The sequence below is a fragment of the Salmo trutta genome, chromosome 31 (genome assembly GCF_901001165.1).
Source record: "Salmo trutta chromosome 31, fSalTru1.1, whole genome shotgun sequence".
Taxonomy (NCBI): Eukaryota; Metazoa; Chordata; class Actinopteri; order Salmoniformes; family Salmonidae; genus Salmo; species Salmo trutta.
In genome coordinates, this window is record NC_042987.1 from 30493191 (window position 1) to 30510915 (window position 17725).

Genomic DNA, 17725 nt, shown 5'->3' on the forward strand with positions numbered 1-17725 from the left:
GTGGCACTTTTTCCAAGGTGCACTGCTGTTGTTTAGCTATAACTTTGTTAAAATTACTATTTCGAACATAGCATATACATGTTGTGCATATTAAGATGTTTCTGCAGTTTATAAACAGGTTCAGACAGTGTTATTTCCCGAGCAAAATGAATCACTGTGATGGCCCAAATGCCAGTATACTTGCTGCATTTGCCCAACTGTAACTCATCTTTGTAAGACTGGTGTTCAGTCCAGGGTAGAAAGCATACCCACTAGTTTATGTTCATAATCCTATATGGTTTAGGAGTCTTCGCTGTGTATCAACTATGGCCACATGGGATTGTCTTTGATCAGGTAGTAGTTTCTCAAAGTTTTTTATGCCAGCTGGGACCAGCAAGCTATGGTCCCTCTTGTGTCAGGGCTTTTCCAGCTTGGGGGACCGCTCACATTAAAACTAGAACTGTAAAACTGACTCAGTTGTAAATTAACTATCTCAGCACGTCCCTCAGACTGACGCTGGTCAATGACTCAGAGGTTAGGAAACACTGGGCTAAACAAATTAGTCTAATAAATGATCAACTGGAGGGACATTTAGCAATAATAGTGGGTTCCCATGATCAACGTTGAGAAGTTTTAGGCTAACATATGACGGATTCATTTCTATGAAAAGACTCACAACATTGTATTAGAGTTATGAAAGATTTGCCCAACAAAAATAACATATATAAGGCTAAAAAGAGTGAACAATAAACAATGCTTTATTCAGATTTGCTTGTGTTATGATATGAGTTTGAAATAGTATGACACAAAAAAGTGGTGAATCCAGTAACTTATATCCAGATGTCCTTTATTATTTTTTCTTACTTTTTAAACACCTACAAGCAGACTATGTCCTCACAAGTCAGTTTCTGTGAATTCAGAGAATAAATCTAAATTGTCTGAGGTCAGATATCAAGTTTTGTATTGGGAGCTTGGGCTGCCATCTTCCTCAGCGTATCTCATTCCCTTTGAAGAAACAGGATAGGTCTAGTCCTGCTAGATCAGTGCAAATGAAGGAAAGAATCACTGAGATGCTACCTTGGAATTGTGTTCTCCTGTTAGTCTGTAAAATAAGTTGCACATCCACTTATATCCTGCAGGTGGCAATATCTCTATGCTGTTCATCAGCTCCTGAGGAAGGTGCAACATTTCGATAACATTCAGATACAGTAGAAGTGACATGTTCTCTGTCATGCACAGTATGGAATAATTTAAGGTCCACATTAATATTTCTATCTGCAATGTTAAGGATAGAGATGCTATACTGCCATTGCTTACAGTATAACTATTATGAACATGATCATTCAAGTAAAAAATGCTTACCCACAAGGTCTTCTTCAATCCAGTGCTTCCACCCACAGTTGGCATTTTCCCCCTTCTGGGCACACTGTTTGTCCGCCTCGCACAAGATACAGTAAAAAGTATAGTGTTTAAAAAATGTGTTGTTTCAATGTCTCTCTATAAAGGAAAACACATTTGTAACACAAAAGGGAAAAGGCTATTATCCAAGGTCTGAGGACAGGAAAATAAGTAATCACTGAAGTAGAAAAATATATTAATAATAATAAGAAGAAGAAGAAACAGAAAAGGAAGATGAGAATTAGATGGAATGATCTGAGATTATGTTTTTTTATTTATTTCTTTGCCACATTTTTAGCAGTTTTACTTTATAGGATGCATGTTTTGGAATAATTGTATTCTGTATAGGCTTCATTCTTTTCACACTGTCAATTAGGTTAATATTGTGGAGTAACTACAATGTTATGAATCAATTTTTCCTATCACAGCCATTAAACTCCGTAACTGTTTTAAAGTCACTGTGGCCTCATGGTGAAATCCCTGAGCGGTTTCCTTTCTCTCCGGCAACTGAGTTATGAAGGACGCCTGTATCTTTGCAGTGACTGGGTGTATTAATACATCTTCCAAAGTGTAATTAATAACTTCACCATGCATGCTCAAAGGGATGTTCAATGTCTGCTTTTTTTTTACCCATTTACCAATAGGCGCCCTTCTTTGTGAGGCATTGGAAAAACTCCATGGTCTTTGTGGTGGAATTAGTGGTTGGAATTCACTGCTTGACTGTGGCACCTTACTTGTACGTGTTGGGTACAGAGATGAGGTAGTCAATTACAAATCATGTTAAACACTATTATTGGACACAGCGTGAGTCCATGCGAATGTTAACTACTGAACTTATTTAGGCTTGCCATAACAAAGGGGTTGAACACTATTGACCCAAGACATTTGATGGGTACTGACTTCTAAACTTGGGAATATGAAATATCCTTATTCATGTTACTGAGGGAGAGAGGGGAATGCAGAAAGTTTACATTCTGTCAGAACATATTATTGTTAGACATCAGGTATCCTATGGAAAGGAGAAGGGCCACAGTCTGGTATAAGTCAACAAGACAGCCGTGAGTTGGGGAGGAGTGAGGAATGTGGGCCGAGGTCAGATGAAGTGAGAAAGGACAGGCATCACTAACGTCCTGTCTAGCAACAGAGATGTATCAGCTGTCCAGATGTGTAAGGAGGAGACAGCATAGGAGGAATACCAGTGCTTGTGTAAATATGTATTTGTCTTATGCAGCTCTGTGACCCTAGTCGTCCGTGAGTTTTACTCTGTTTATTTAGAACCAAACACATTTCTGCTTTTTATTTGTAACATTTCTAAACATTTCTAAAAACATAATTCCACTTTGACATTATGGGTTGTTGTGTATAGTCCAGTGACACAAAATCTCAATTGAATCCATTTTAAATTCAGGCAGTAACACAACAAAATGCGGAAAAAGTCAAGGGGTGTGAATACTTTCTGAAGGCACTGTAATGAAAGCAACATACCGGTATGCAATGTTGCACCACTACACATGTTACATATTACACTGCAGATTGAGGTGGTCCCTAAATGAATATCTCAGTTAATACTGCAGACGATTGTATCTAAATGTAATATATAGTAGACCTGCATATTGGCACTCTATACAGTTACAATTGCTATATTGTAATTACTTCGCCACCATGGCCTATTTATTGCCTTAACTTACCTCATTTGCACTCACTGTATATAGACTTTTTGTTTTCTTTTGTTCTAATGTATTATTGACTGTATGTTTTGGAACTTGTTCTCAACTAGCCCACCTGGTTAAATAAAGGTGAAATACATTAAAAAAAAAACTATACAGCATATTGGCACACTAAACAGTTACAATACAGCATATTGGCACACTAAACAGTTAAAATACAGCATATTGGCACACTATACAGTTACAATAAAGCATATTGGCACACTATACAGTTACAATACAGCATATTGGCACACTAAACAGTTACAATACAGCATATTGGCACACTAAACAGTTAAAATACAGCATATTGGCACACTATACAGTTGCAATACAGCATATTGGCACACTATACAGTTACAATACAGCATATTGGCACACTAAACAGTTACAATACAGCACATTGGCACACTATACAGTTACAATACAGCATATTGGCACACTAAACAGTTACAATACAGCACATTGGCACACTATACAGTTACAATACAGCACATTGGCACACTATACAGTTACAATACAGCATATTGGCAGTGGTAGTGCACACTGCACAGGCAGTGTATGTATGTGATAATAAAATATATTTTTCATTTTTTCTCATCCTTCTCTGCAGATGGATGGAAAAATATTATATATACCATAGTGGTAATCCATGGAGATAATGGAGAAAAAAAATCATCCTCAGTGCTTTCATGTAATCCTCAAAGTTATCACTGCTCTCCAACTTTGCCATTGAAGTCTGCTGGCATGTTGGTTCTGTGGAATGGTTAACTTTTGACTGAATCATACGTTTATTTTAATTTTATTATTATTATTATTTTATTTCACCTTTATTTAACCAGGTAGGTAAGTTGAGAACAAGTTCTCATTTACAACTGCGACCTGGCCAAGATAGAGCAAAGCAGTTCGACACATATAACAACACAGAGTTACACATGGAGTAAAACAAACATACAGTCAATAATACAGTAGAAAAATAAGTCTATATACAATGTGAGCAAATGAGGTGAGATAAGGGAGGTAAAGGCAATAAATAGGCCATGGTGGCAAATATGTGAAGGTGTACAATGGCCCAGTCTTTTTATATATCAGCCAAGGCTGAGGGCAGAGTACTATTGCTAAAATAGTTGAATGCTATGGCTATGGGGGGGAAGAGACACCAGATGGCCAGTCCGCTCCTGATCCTTTTGGCTTTAATGAGAGAGGAAATATGGCAAAATCACTGGTAAGACAATATTGGTGCCATTTTTTGTATCATTCTACGTTCTACCTCAATGACTGCCCTGGGAGTGTTCACACCAGTAAGCTATCCATCAAAATTGCTCTCTCATTTTTAAAGGGGGCAAATTGGGAGATACATAGTGCCAATTCTCACACACACACACGCATGTACACACACACACACACACACACACACACACACACACACACACACACACACACACACACACACACACACACACACACACACACACACACACACACACACACACACACACACACACACACAGGACAGATGTCCCTTGTATTTATTCTGCTCAAACATCAGGCTGTTGAGCTTTGAGCAAGCAGGTTGATCAAGTTCAAAATGTGCAAACCAAGTATCTGCTAATGGAAAACTGAAAAGTTTGAGTAAGGCTCACTCACACAAGATCATGTTCTTGAAATTGTGCTGAATCTACCATACGCACTACTGTTACTAGACACACCTTGTAATTGACTGCTGGCCAGAGCATGTGAGATTTGGTTCTGGGTTCTGAGATTAAACTTCTACAAACACACACACACAAAAAAGTCATGCTTAAATAACAGGACAAAAGCCAAAGCAAAAGCTTTTGCTTGCTGATAATCCTCTTCAGGGGCGGACTGGGACCAGAAATCAGCTCTGGCATTTCTAACACACCGGCCCATTTTTGTCCCATGAGACTCCCACGACGGCCCATTTTATTAATTGAGACCCCCATTATTAGCCAGATAATTATCATTTTGTGCAAAAAACAAGAACAAGTTAGACACTAGGCAAAAAATGGACCAGAAGAAATATGGCAAAATCACTGGTGTGGCGCATTGTAAGACAATATTGGTGCCATTTTTTGTTTCATTCTATGTTCTACCTCACTGACTGCCCCGGTAGTGTACACACCAGTAAGCCATCCATCAAAATTACTCAATTTAAAAAAAAACTTTCCTCATCTCAACCCATAACTCTCATTGCCTCAACGTAATGCGATACACCCATCACCCTGTCTTTTATGTTTGTATTCATTGTCATGGTGACGTTTCTATGGCAGAGATTTAGTGCTTCTAGCAGACAAGACAAGTGGGTGAGAGTATGTCGTGTATAAGAGGATATCAGAGACACCCAGACACCTACAATCACTCAATTACCTTTTAGGAATATGAAATGAATGCAATATCATCTCCTCTCTAAGGATTATTGGTCTTATCTACACAGTACCTACAGTGCCTTCTGAAAGTATTCATGCCTATTAACTTATTCCACATTTTGTTGTTACATCCTGAATTCAAAATGGATTAAATAGATTTTCTCTCACCCATCTACACACAATACCCCATAATGACAAAGTGAAAACATGTTTTTTGAAATGTATTGAAAATGAAATACAGAAATATCTAATTTACTACTGAACTTATTTACGCTTGCCATAACAAAGGGGTTGAATACTTAATAACTCAAGACATTTCAGCTTTTCTTATTTTATTTTTTTTACAAAAATTCGAAAAACAGAATTACACTTTGACATTATGGGGCATTGTGTGTAGGCCAGTGACATAAAATCTCAATGTAATCCATTTTAAATTCAGGCTGTAACACATCCTTAATTTGGAAAAAGTCAAGGGGTGTGAATACTTTCTGATGGCACTGGATTTGTCAGGATACTTGACTAGATTTGATTGGAACAGAACAGAGCCTTTCTGCTCTTCTAGAAAGAAAACCCATATTGTCCAAAACCATAAGCACAGTTATAGCTTCATCAGAAAACAGGGGAACTTTACAATGACCTGAGAATCCAGAATGAATCTATCTAGACTGTCCAAAATGTTAGCTTGGTGTGATGTCATCATGGATGATGACATCATAAAGGGGTTGCCATGAGGATAGAGTGGGAGAGAGGCAGTTAGAGAAAGACTGAGCAAGAGGCAAGCACTCCATCTTTTTTCCCTACATTGAGAAGGATTTGCTGAAGGCCGCTATACCTTTTTGAGAGTTTCCTGGGTCGTTCCACAAAATTAGTCCATTTAGTCTCTTTGATATTTGACATACAAATTGGGCCTGTTATATTACATTTAAGTGCCCTTTAATATAGACCACATGTATAATTCAATAATATGGATAAAGACTTGCTAAAGTGGCATGTCCCTTTATGCACCCAATGTGACTTCGAGGAATACTTTAACCCACTTAACCCAACAAGTTTTCAACATCATTGTAAAGCCATGGTTGTTTTGTTGCTTTGACAAAGTCATTTCTGGAGATTATTATTAGTGATTCATTTTGAGGTTAATAAAAACCTGTCCCTTTTAAGGTCAAACCTGTTATGTGAACTAAACTCTCGTTTTAACATGGCAAAACGTTTCCTTAAAAAACCCATCTAATACTAAAACCATAGTGTAAAAGCAGGTCAGCTGGTTGTTTTCTTTTTGGTAATTTTCTGGTGTTTTGTGGTGTAAAACTGAGTGGGTTGATCATAACACGCCAACCCTGTTACCATTAGATAGACATGCTAGAAATGTTTTAACAATTTAACATTTTTGTTGTAGCTTGCATTCAATTTCCCCTCCCCGTTGCACACAACACGCTTCCATTCCCCCTGTCACAAGGGGATTTATGGCTGATTTAAGATGAAATCATCAACCCTGTTACTTTGTTTGGAACTTAATATAGTGGGGAAACATGTTTTTTTATGAAGTTGACAGAATGTTAAAATTATGGGAAATAAAACTGATTTATTTTCACCAAGTTGAAAAAGGGACTTATTTCGTGGAATGATCCTCCTTTTCATTTGAATACAGAGCAAGTTCTTTAAATCAGGAGTAAATAATTGGATGAAATAATTGGTAAGTGTTCATTAAATCAACATTTCTGGGAGCGATAAAACGTTCATTTAATTGGATTTGATGTAATCTGGGTTTTGGTAATATCTCCAAATAATGTCAGAAGTTTATGAGTTTTTAGGAAATGCATGATTCTGTCCAAAAACACCTGCAGCGTGATTACATCTTTTGATTACATAGAGAAAAATAACGTTACGTAGGCCGACAGGTTGGATACTTGCTTGTATATGGGTGTCTAATGATAATACATATTTGTGAGGCAGCCAAAATGTAAGTACTATTGATTCAATGGTTCTGAATGTCTATGAATTATGTATTTCTACTTTGCACACTCATCTACTGTCAAATCTACCATTCCAGTGTTTTAATTGCTATATTGTATTTACTTCGCCACCATGGCCTATTTATTGCCTTTACCTCCCTTATCTCACCTCATTTGCTCACATTGTATATAGACTTATTTTTCTACTGTATTATTGACTGTATGTTTGTTTATTCCATGTGTAACTCTGTGTTGTTATATGTGTCGAACTGCTTTGCTTTATCTTGGCCAGGTTGCAGTTGTAAATGAGAACTTGTTCTCAACTTACCTACCTGGTTAAACATAGTGCACTATATAGGGAATAGGGTACCATTTGGGACGTATCCCTTGTCTCACTGTGACATCATGCACTGTAGTGTAAGGAGCAGCATGTAGTCTAGACTAGAGGTTAGAGAGGCGAGCCAGCAACCTATTCAATACTTTTAGATTTGCACTACAGTAGGTTTCCAAGACAACCCATGAGTACCATGTCACCCTTCATATTCATACACTGTTTTGTCACAGTGCTATTGTCATAGAGATATTCATTGTTGTAATTATATTTCAATGTTAACATGACTAATCTAACCATGACAACTCAGAGTTATACACTTGTATTTTATTTTTATTTCACCTTTATTTAACCAGGGCCTGTCATGCCAAATAGTGTCCCCCGGCCAAATAGTGTCCCTCTACGTCACAATGGGATTGGATAAACTATTAGCGTCCGTTGCTATATCAACAGTGTGATGACCTAATGATTAGAATTTTGGAGATCATTACAGCCTAAATGACGTTCTTTTCATCATCGCTATGCAAACAATGCTGGTTTCCGCGACAGTTTCGCTGTTTAAACAAGTTTTGTTTAGCTAATAAAATTAAAACATTAGTTTGAACTACTTTTGGGTAGCATTTCGGAAATGGCAAAGAAAACGTGTAATCTGCTTGACACATTAAATGGCATGCCCCCAGGGTGCGATTTGGGACTAAGATATGTCATAATCAGGTTGTAAAAATCTGGCGATATTCTAGAAGGGTTTAGCAGTACGCATGCATGCTATGCTATAGCATTCACACAACTTTGCTATAAACATATGACTACAATTATGATCACAGTTTTCTCTCTCTTAGACAACATTCACAAATTAGATATATGTGGCTGGAGGAGGAAGAGGGAGATGATTGGGAGATCATCAAATTGAAGAGGAGAGGAAGACATGGAAAGAGAGATGGCAGAAGAGAAACAAGTTGTGGATGGAAGAGATGAGAATGAAAGCTCGAGAGGCGAGGGAAACTTTTGAAAAGAGATCAAGATTGAGTGTGGAGGGACGGGAGGAGGGGTTAAGGGGAAAATAAATTGTGAAGGAGAATTTGAGGAATGAGGTGGAGAAAAGGATGGAGGGACAGCTTGAGCTAAAGAGGGAATGAAGAGGGAGAGAGGAAAGAAAGAAAGAGATGGAGAAAAAGACAGAATATGAAAATTAGAAAGGAGGAGAGGAAGACAGCAGGCTGGCCAGTGGCGACCAATCATTCAGGGCCCCACATTTTTTGCAAAAAATAAAGAAATAAAATACATTAAAAAATATATATAATATATATATATATATATATATATATATATATTTTTTTTTTTTTTTTTCAGTTCAAACTAATGTTTTTTGGGGGGGGACTTGCCTGTTTTACGTGTCACATATGAGTTTGCAAACAATGTCTATATATATATATATATATATATATATATATATATATATATATATAAAATATATATAATTAAGTTAATAAAGCCGCATACAAACATGGTCTCTTTTTTGTTTTCTTGAGTAAGGCAGCTCCAAAATGCAGGTGTTTCAGCCTAGCTCAGTGCTTTCTGTGGTGGTGGGGCAAGCCAGCAGAAAAAAGGAGCATTGCGCCGTGATTGGCTCAGTGTTCTGTCACTCATGGGGACACTACATCATTGCCAAGTTTAAGTGCTTAGTAAGGGTAGACATCCAAAATTTCAGCCCTTTGGGTCCTGCCATAGAGTTATATTACAAGTACCCTTCCAAGAAGACTCAAGGTCATTGGACACAGATAAAATGACGTCAAATCACGTTATATGTACAGAAGCTTTGATTGGACTGATCATGTCAAAGTCTTAGCTAGCAGTCATCATCCTGAATCAAGTCGACAATCTACTGGCAAATCCTTTAAATCCTTGTCATATGAAGAGAAATAATGAACAGAAATTATAGAGAAAACGAATAGGTGCTCATCGGCCATTGGACATAAACATTACGCAACAAGTTGGAAATCGCAAATTCAACAATGAGTCGTTCGGAAGGAATCAGTGGCTAACTAACTGCAAGCACTGCAAAGCAACCACTAATGTTAGCCTGCTATTCAATGGAGTGGCTGTATGTGTTTTTTTTCTCCAGAGAATGCCAGACTTCAATGGCAAAGTCTGATGACAAAATTTGCCCACAAAGGACTGCTGCGCCACCTTCAGAAGGTGAGTCCAAAAATATCTTGTATGCTGCTGCATAAATGATGTAATATGCCAGGGAGATATGTATACTGTAGCTAAGAAAGTAATACTAAGTGCATGTTGTGTAGTAAGCTGTTAATAGCCCATGTGCCTCACCCTAATAATTTGGTCTATTTTCACCAACGCAGTATTGTAAACACATCGTTCATGGCCCGGTGTGTGCTTGTTTACCAACTTTTTTGGTACAGCTTTGACAGTGCTACTGGTAGTAGTGGTGGCGCTTGGCTTGCACGTGCAAATTCAGAACACACAACATTCTATTATAGAATTGTGTTATTTGACGAGTCAAATTAAAAGATTATTTAACGCGTCAAATAGTGTTATATGACGTGTATCTTTTTTGACAGGCAAAGACCCGAACAGCATTCAATGTGCCTCACCCTAATAATTTGGTCTATTTTCACCTCTTAATTTCACCTACTGTTCTAACTTGGTGGTGCACATGTAGTCTATATTCTGTTTTAGAGAAATGTAATCATTGAATATTGTAAGAGCTTTCATTGTCTGTTTATATGCCTCCTTTATTTATCCTACGGTTCTGACTTGTTGTACAGGGAGTACACTGTAAGAACGGCCCATGTTCGGAATCCTATCGCTGTACATTTCAAAAGTGCTGAACAAATAGTTATATTGACTGTTGACCACGCATCAAAGCTGGGACTGAGAGACTGAAAAACAGCTTTTATCTCAAGGCCATCAGACTTGCTAAACAGCAATCACTAACTCAGAGAGGCTGCTGCCTACATAGAGACTCAAATCACTGGCCACTTTAATAAATGGATCACTAGTCACTTTAAACAATGGCACTTTAATAATGTTAACATATCTTACATTACTCATATCATATGTATATACTGTACCTTATACCATCTATTGTACCTTGCCTATGCCGCTCGGCCATCGCTCATCCATATATTTATGTGTACATATTCTTATTCCATCCCTTTAGATTTGTGTGTATTAGGTAGTTGTTGTGGAATTGTTTGATTACTTGTTGGATATTATATGTCGTCCCCTTATGCCATAGTTTGTACATCTCAATTGTCATTAGAAACCACATTTGTTTAAGCAAGTCAGCCATATCAGCTATGTTTTTTTAAAAGGCAGTAAATGAGGCTGAATGAACTGTTTTGCTGCCAGACAAGACTCCGCTGATAGCCAGGTGTAGTGGTGGTAAGGTGTTGGGACTCTGCTGTTGGGAAAGCTTTATGTAGGCCCTAACAGTTTGTGGGCACTGTTTGACACTGTTATAGTGGCTTTGCTGGCATGCATCCCACTTTTTCTTTTTGCCCCACCAAGATTTACATGCTAAAATCGCCACTGTAAGCAAAGTGAAAAGGTATGAGAAGGCAAGTGATGATAACTGTTTGATAGATTGCTTAATGTGCTGCTCATTGATTGGTTGATTGATTATGTAAGCCAGAATTTGTGAGAATGGACAACATAAAGCACTTTGTGATAACTGTTGGGCTTTATAGATTAAAATTTATTGATTTGATTGGTTTAGTCAATATGAGTGATTACCTTTTTTCTTCTCTCTCCATGTCTGTCTGTCTGTCTCCAGAGGTATGTCTGTCTGTCTCCAGAGGTCTGTCTGTCTGTCTGTCTCCAGAGGTATGTCTGTCGCTGGGATTGGGAAAGGGTACTTTTAAATGATCAAAGGTAAGAGTGGACTTTTTAGATACAAAGAGACAAACTGTGACTTGAATTTTTTATTACATTTTTTACATTCAATTTCATGAATTTGTCTTTATCAAATCCAGTTTTCCTGGTTACATGATACGTGATCACTGCATCTTCTTACATTTATTTGTATTCTTTACTTCACTCTTTTCTATACAGATTTTTCATTTCTTTATGCATCCTAAAATGTAGCATCCTGTCACGTCCTGACCAGTAAAAGGGGTTATTTGTTATTGTAGTTTGGTCAGGACGTGGCAGGGGTGTGTTTGTTTAGTGTGTTTCGGGGTTTTTGGTTTATGTTCTATGTTTTCTATTTCTATGTGGGTTTTCTAGTTCGTCTATTTCTATGTTAGTTTTGGGAACGACCTCCAATTAGAAGCAGCTGGTTATCGTTGCTTCTAATTGGAGGCCATATTTAAGTAGGGTTTTTTGTCTTGTGGGTGGTTGTTCCATGTATAGTCAGAGTACCTTACAGGACTGGTTTTCGTCGTGCTTTTGTTCAGTGTTCATTTCTTTAATAAATCAAGAAGATGTTTCACATACCCGCTGCAGTTTGGTCCGATCATTACGACGCATATGACACATCCAAAGTTTGTGTGTTTGAATTAATTTCACTGCTTCTCTCATGGCCCAAATATTAGTTGAATTTACACTGAAACCTTCCTTGGTAGTGGTCAAGCTCACCACCAGTTATCAGTCCGGTGCATCATCAGAGATTGAGGCACTAATCACAAAGCCTACCACACCTACTGCAGTGCAAATGCGTACACACACATATAACATGTTAATCAATTGAGCACCCGCCCTGAGACAGTTACAGTACAGTGATGAACAGTTGTTTTCCTTTTTGTTACATCATCCCTGTTGTGGATAGTTTGAGTGGGGCAAGGTAACAGTCTCGATGGAATTAAATGTAAAAGGATGGATGGAAATAAGGAAGAAAGGATGAATGGATGGATGGGCATACAGATGATTACAATAGGGGTTCTCTGTCACAGGCTCGGGTCATGTTCATGTCTGTCTTGCGCTCTCAGGCCGGGTGCGCCGTTCTGTTCCAGTGCTGGTTTAGGTTTTCTGGAAAATCTGCTTGCACACAACTCCACAAACTCTCAGCTCCTGCAGAGAGAACAGAAGGTAAAATGATGTTCCATCGAGAGATTGAACTGGATTTTTAATAAATCCCTTTGATTCATTCTTTATTTGTTTGTGCAGAGAGAGAAATAAATCATCATTATCATCATCATTAATTGAGGTAAACAGCTGTGAAGACATCAAAAATGGTTGCAGTAAATCAATCTCCTCTATGGAGAATAACCATAGTCAAAACAGTTGTACTTGCAGGTGTATTTCTAACCATCAGAGGCCGCTGTTGTTCAGTGATCCGGGGATTAGTGACTCCAGGGAGACGCTTTGCTAATGAATAGTTTAATGGCCAAAGATTGTGAACATCTGTTGGAATCCCTTTGACTCAATAAGTTGGCAGTCAAATGCCTTTTATTTAGCTTTAATGACAATAATCATAGCAATGAAAATCGGTAATGACAAGGTAATGAAGTCATTGTAGAGGTCAGTAAATGTACTAATGTTTGTGTATGGGTTGACCAGGGGTGCACTATAAAAGGGCCAATTCTATTAAGGGTCCTTAGACTCCAATCCTATCCACAAAGTTTATGAATTTAGTCATGCAGTATTTCCCCCGGTGGTTCATCTTTTGTTCAAATCTTGTTTACGAGGTTACCAAAGCCAGAAACCAGCTATATTTGAACAAAACGGAATCATACAAAAACAATGCAAGTTTTCATCTCTGCTATTTTTTTCTATAGCCTATCGATCTATATATATATTTTTTTAAATCACCTGATTTGAGATATGTTGTGACAAAAAGTTAAATCAGGAACTGAGGAAGTAGACTTGCATTCAAATGACATGAATAGACTCTCTTACCAGATGAAGCATATCTCCCTCCACCCAATGGGTCCAGCCTCGGCCCTCCTTCTCTCCCTTCTGAACACACACCAGCTTGTCCCCCTCCCATGAGATAGTGGTCTACGGGAAGAAAGGAGAGACACCATTATGCATTCTACTGTCAGTTAGGAGCATGACCCACACATCAACACACACACAGAGTGTGCATGGCCGTATGTAGAACAACTTACAGGGAACACACATGCAGACAGAAGCTTGCAAACAAACACACACTTTTCTCAGCAGAGCAAAAATAACTTTTGTTGAGTTTACTGTTACAAGATGGAGAAAATAATATGCTAAAGGACTTGAACGAGATCTTCTTCCCATGTTGTTGAAGTCACCAAGTTTCACGTTTTTTTTGGCACATGTACAGGATACAGCAGGTGTGAAACAGAACAGTGAAATGCTTAAGTTGAGAAGTTGCGAGCTCTTTCCCAACAATGCACAATAAAGGTAATAATACCAATAAAAACTAAAAAAATGTAAAAAGAGAAACACGAGAATGCAGTTCTATACAGGTCAGGTCAGTGCAGTGCCTGTACCGTTATCACAACCAGCTACTCCACAGAGAGTCAACCATTTTGATATGACCACTTAACCCATCAGCATTTTCAAAACACTACACCAAGCCAGTTCATATTCATATCAACAGGAGAATTCTAGTGCTAAGTCATTCTGACTATATATTGTCACGTCCTGACCAGCAGAGGGAGTAGTTGTGTAGTATTTTGGTCAGGACGTAGCAGAAGAAGTCTGTGTATGTGTGTTCTGGGATGTCTGTTTCTATGTTGGTCTGTGTGGCTCCCGATCAGGGACAGCTGGTTATCGTTGTTCCTGATTGGGAGTCATATATTAGGAGTGTGTTTGTGGGTTGTTTCGTTAGCACTGCTATTATTGTAAGTATAGCCTGTTAACCTGTCTTTAGCCGTTCTTGTGTATTGTTTTCCGTGTTTGCTTTATTCATTATCATTAAAAGATGAGTAACCAGGCTACCTTAGTGCAACTGGGCTTGGCCCTATAGGCATAAGTGCTCTCCAGCACTCAGGTGTCTTTAGTCGGGTGGGTATAATTTGTGGAACCTTCCAACAGGAACCTGTTCCAAAAACTTTGTAAATAACCAGTTTGCAAACAAACAACGCATACAAAGTTGTATAGTGGCAGAATAAGATACCGGGTAGGGAGTGGGCCACTTCATTAAGTGGTTCACTCACCACGTTTATTCCAAAAAATGTCTGTCCTCACTCTGGTAACCTATGGACAAACATTAAGAATAAGCTACGTGGTGAGTTGATGCCTATTCGGCAGCTAGTTAGCTAGGTGAAGTGATCATGCTACCTTGTATGCGTTTTTTGTTGGCAACCTTGTACCTTACAAAGTTTTTGGAACAGATTCCTGTTGGAACGTTCCACAAATTATACCCACCCTCTTTAGCCTTATTCAGCTGATTCCCTCTGAAGCAGCAATTTACCTTTTCTCCATCAGTGTCAACTCAAAGCCCATTGTATTCACAGTTATAATTCAGTCATGTGTGGGTAAGCACATAAAGACTGCCATTTGGATCTGAGAGGGCATTTGGTTGATCAAATCATACTGAGACATCACATTTACTCTTTGTTCTCATGCAGTCTATATCCAGAAAGATGTTTTGACCAAATAAAAATGTAGTTTGAATGTACAACAGACTCACCATGCATTTTCTGTCATCCACCCCTGAGAGATCTTCCTCAAACTCCTTGCCAACATGGAAATCCATGTTGTAGTTCTTAAAGGTACTGAGGGTCTTGATGACCATGTGATCACCATCAACACTGATGTCTTTGTCGGTCTTCAACAAGTTGGCAATTTTCCTAATGGCAACATTTACATCTGTGCGATGAATGTGTACCCAAGGAAAGAAGAGAGTTTAATACTAATGACCAGTAAGGCTCCCCAAACATCGCACTCTTTCTCTCCTACCCCTTTAAAAAACTATGCTTTAAGTGAGAAATAGGCACTATTCAGTAGGATCCAACCTAGAACTGGATCTAACCTAGAACTGGATCCAACCTAGAACTGGATCCAACCTAGAACTGGATCCAACCTAGAACTGAATCCAACCTAGAACTGGATCCAACCTAGAACTGGATTCAACCTAGAACTGAATCCAACCTAAAACTGGATCCAACCTAGAACTGGATCCAACCTAGAACTGGATTCAACCTAGAACTGAATCCAACCTAGAACTGAATCCAACCTAGAACTGAATCCAACCTAGAACTAAATCCAACCTAGAACTGGATCCAACCTAGAACTGGATCCAACCTAGAACTGGATTCAACCTAGAACTGAATCCAACCTAGAACTGGATCCAACCTAGAACTGGATCCAACCTAGAACTGAATCCAACCTAGAACTGGATCCAACCTAGAACTGAATCCAACCTAGAACTAAATCCAACCTAGAACTGAATCCAACCTAGAACTGGATCCAACCTAGAACTGGATCCAACCTAGAACTGGATCCAACTCAGTAAATCCTGTCCTCTTTTTGGACATCCTTTGAAAATATCATTTAAAAAAACAAATATGTCAGTAACAGTAAGTATCTACCAGTGCTCATAAACCAACTTTCAGCTATAGCCCTCTATTTGTCAATATATTCAGTGTGGTAATGTTAGCTATAAACCTGGTTTAGGTTTTGATTGATGCCTAGAGCGCAAATATTGGCTGCAGTGCCAGTATCTTCGAGCATCATCCACGTTGGAGTCCCCGCACACCACAACTCCATGAAAGATGCTGGAACAACTCACCGAGGGCTTTCATGTACTCCTCAAAGTTGTCATTGGATATCATTTTCCAATACCCATTCAGGTCAACTGGCATATTGGCTGTGTGTTTCTAGTTTCCTTATTTCCAGTGAAAAGGAGATCCGATACCGCTGTTAATTTGCGATCGAATGTCGGACCGCTGTCCGTACCTCCAATTTTAACCAGAACCACTTTAATCCGATTACTTTTTAAAAGAATTGGAACTCCGCTAATTCATTCCCTGCCTCTGTCGCTGAGCCACTACCTCATCGCACCCCCAATCCAACCTATGCGTCCCTGTCCAAACTGCATTTGGGTGAAGAGCCAACACCAATTAACAATTAACGCATGAGCTATTTCGAGAGTGCTTACTTGAAAGTACTTCTCGCTGTTGTGGGCGACTGCTCTGACAGCTCTGAGTCACCCAGTGTGACATCAAATGGAGAAGGATATAGAATGGGTAATGAAGAGCTCAATGTGTTCTGCCAGAATAGAGGTACCTGCTTACATTGAGAGGAAGAATAGAGATGCAAAATCGGTCTCCTGCTGACTCAAAGACGACAAGAATTTCTTCAAATATTTAGGCTACTTATTTATTCTTCACCACGTGGCATTATTTATTATGACAAAGTAAATAAAATGGAAAATCCATCTGTTCCATGAGAGGCGCCTAGCCTTATAGGGCGACAGGTAGCCTACTGGTTAGAGCGTTGGACTAGTAACCCAAAGGTTGCAAGATTGAAGCTGAGCTGACAAGGTAAAAATCTGTCGTTCTGCCCCTGAACAAGGCAGTCATTGGAAATAAGAAGTTGTTCTTAACTGACTTGCCTAGTTAAATAAAGATAAAATAAATGGGGGCCCTAAGTGATATTTGGTTGGTGCCACCCACTCTTGGCAGTGGATTCTTTTCCCACTGGGCGCACACTAGTTGAATACACGTTGTTTCCACATAATTTCAATGAAATTACGTTGAACCAACATAGAATATACAATGAATTAACGACTGTGCCAGTGTGTTTTGTGAAGTGGTAAAGTACATTTTCTGCAATTCAAAACGTTGCAGTTTTAAAACGAATTTCATGGAATTCTACTAATTTTGCCATGGTGTGGAGAGAAAATGTAATAGTTTCCCCACATGCTTCAAGATGTATACCATTGTCCCTGTACGCAAGCAAACAAAGGTAACCTGCCTAAATGATTATCGCTCTGCAGCTCTCATCTCTGTCAACATGAAATGCTTTGAGCGGCTGGTTAAGGACCATATCAGCTCCACCTTACCTGATACTCTGGACCCATTACAATTT

At 38.7% G+C, this 17725-nt stretch overlaps 1 protein-coding gene across 2 annotated transcripts; it reads right to left on the reverse strand.

Moving 5' to 3' along the window:
* Window positions 1-12162: 12162 nt before the first annotated feature.
* LOC115169933 (retinol-binding protein 1) lies at window positions 12163-16901 on the reverse strand. 2 transcript variants are annotated; one of them, XM_029726076.1, is made up of 4 exons: window positions 16794-16901; window positions 15324-15502; window positions 13613-13714; window positions 12163-12784 (listed from the first exon to the last, which is right to left on the reverse strand). In XM_029726076.1, the coding sequence occupies exons 1-4, from the start codon at window positions 16855-16857 to the stop codon at window positions 12734-12736; spliced, it is 396 nt and encodes a 131-aa protein (XP_029581936.1). In that variant the 5' UTR covers window positions 16858-16901; the 3' UTR covers window positions 12163-12733. The 2 variants fall into 2 exon arrangements, with proteins under 2 accessions (XP_029581936.1, XP_029581935.1); XM_029726075.1 differs by lacking the exon at window positions 16794-16901 and adding an exon at window positions 16425-16785.
* Between the last annotated feature and the right edge of the window lie 824 nt (window positions 16902-17725).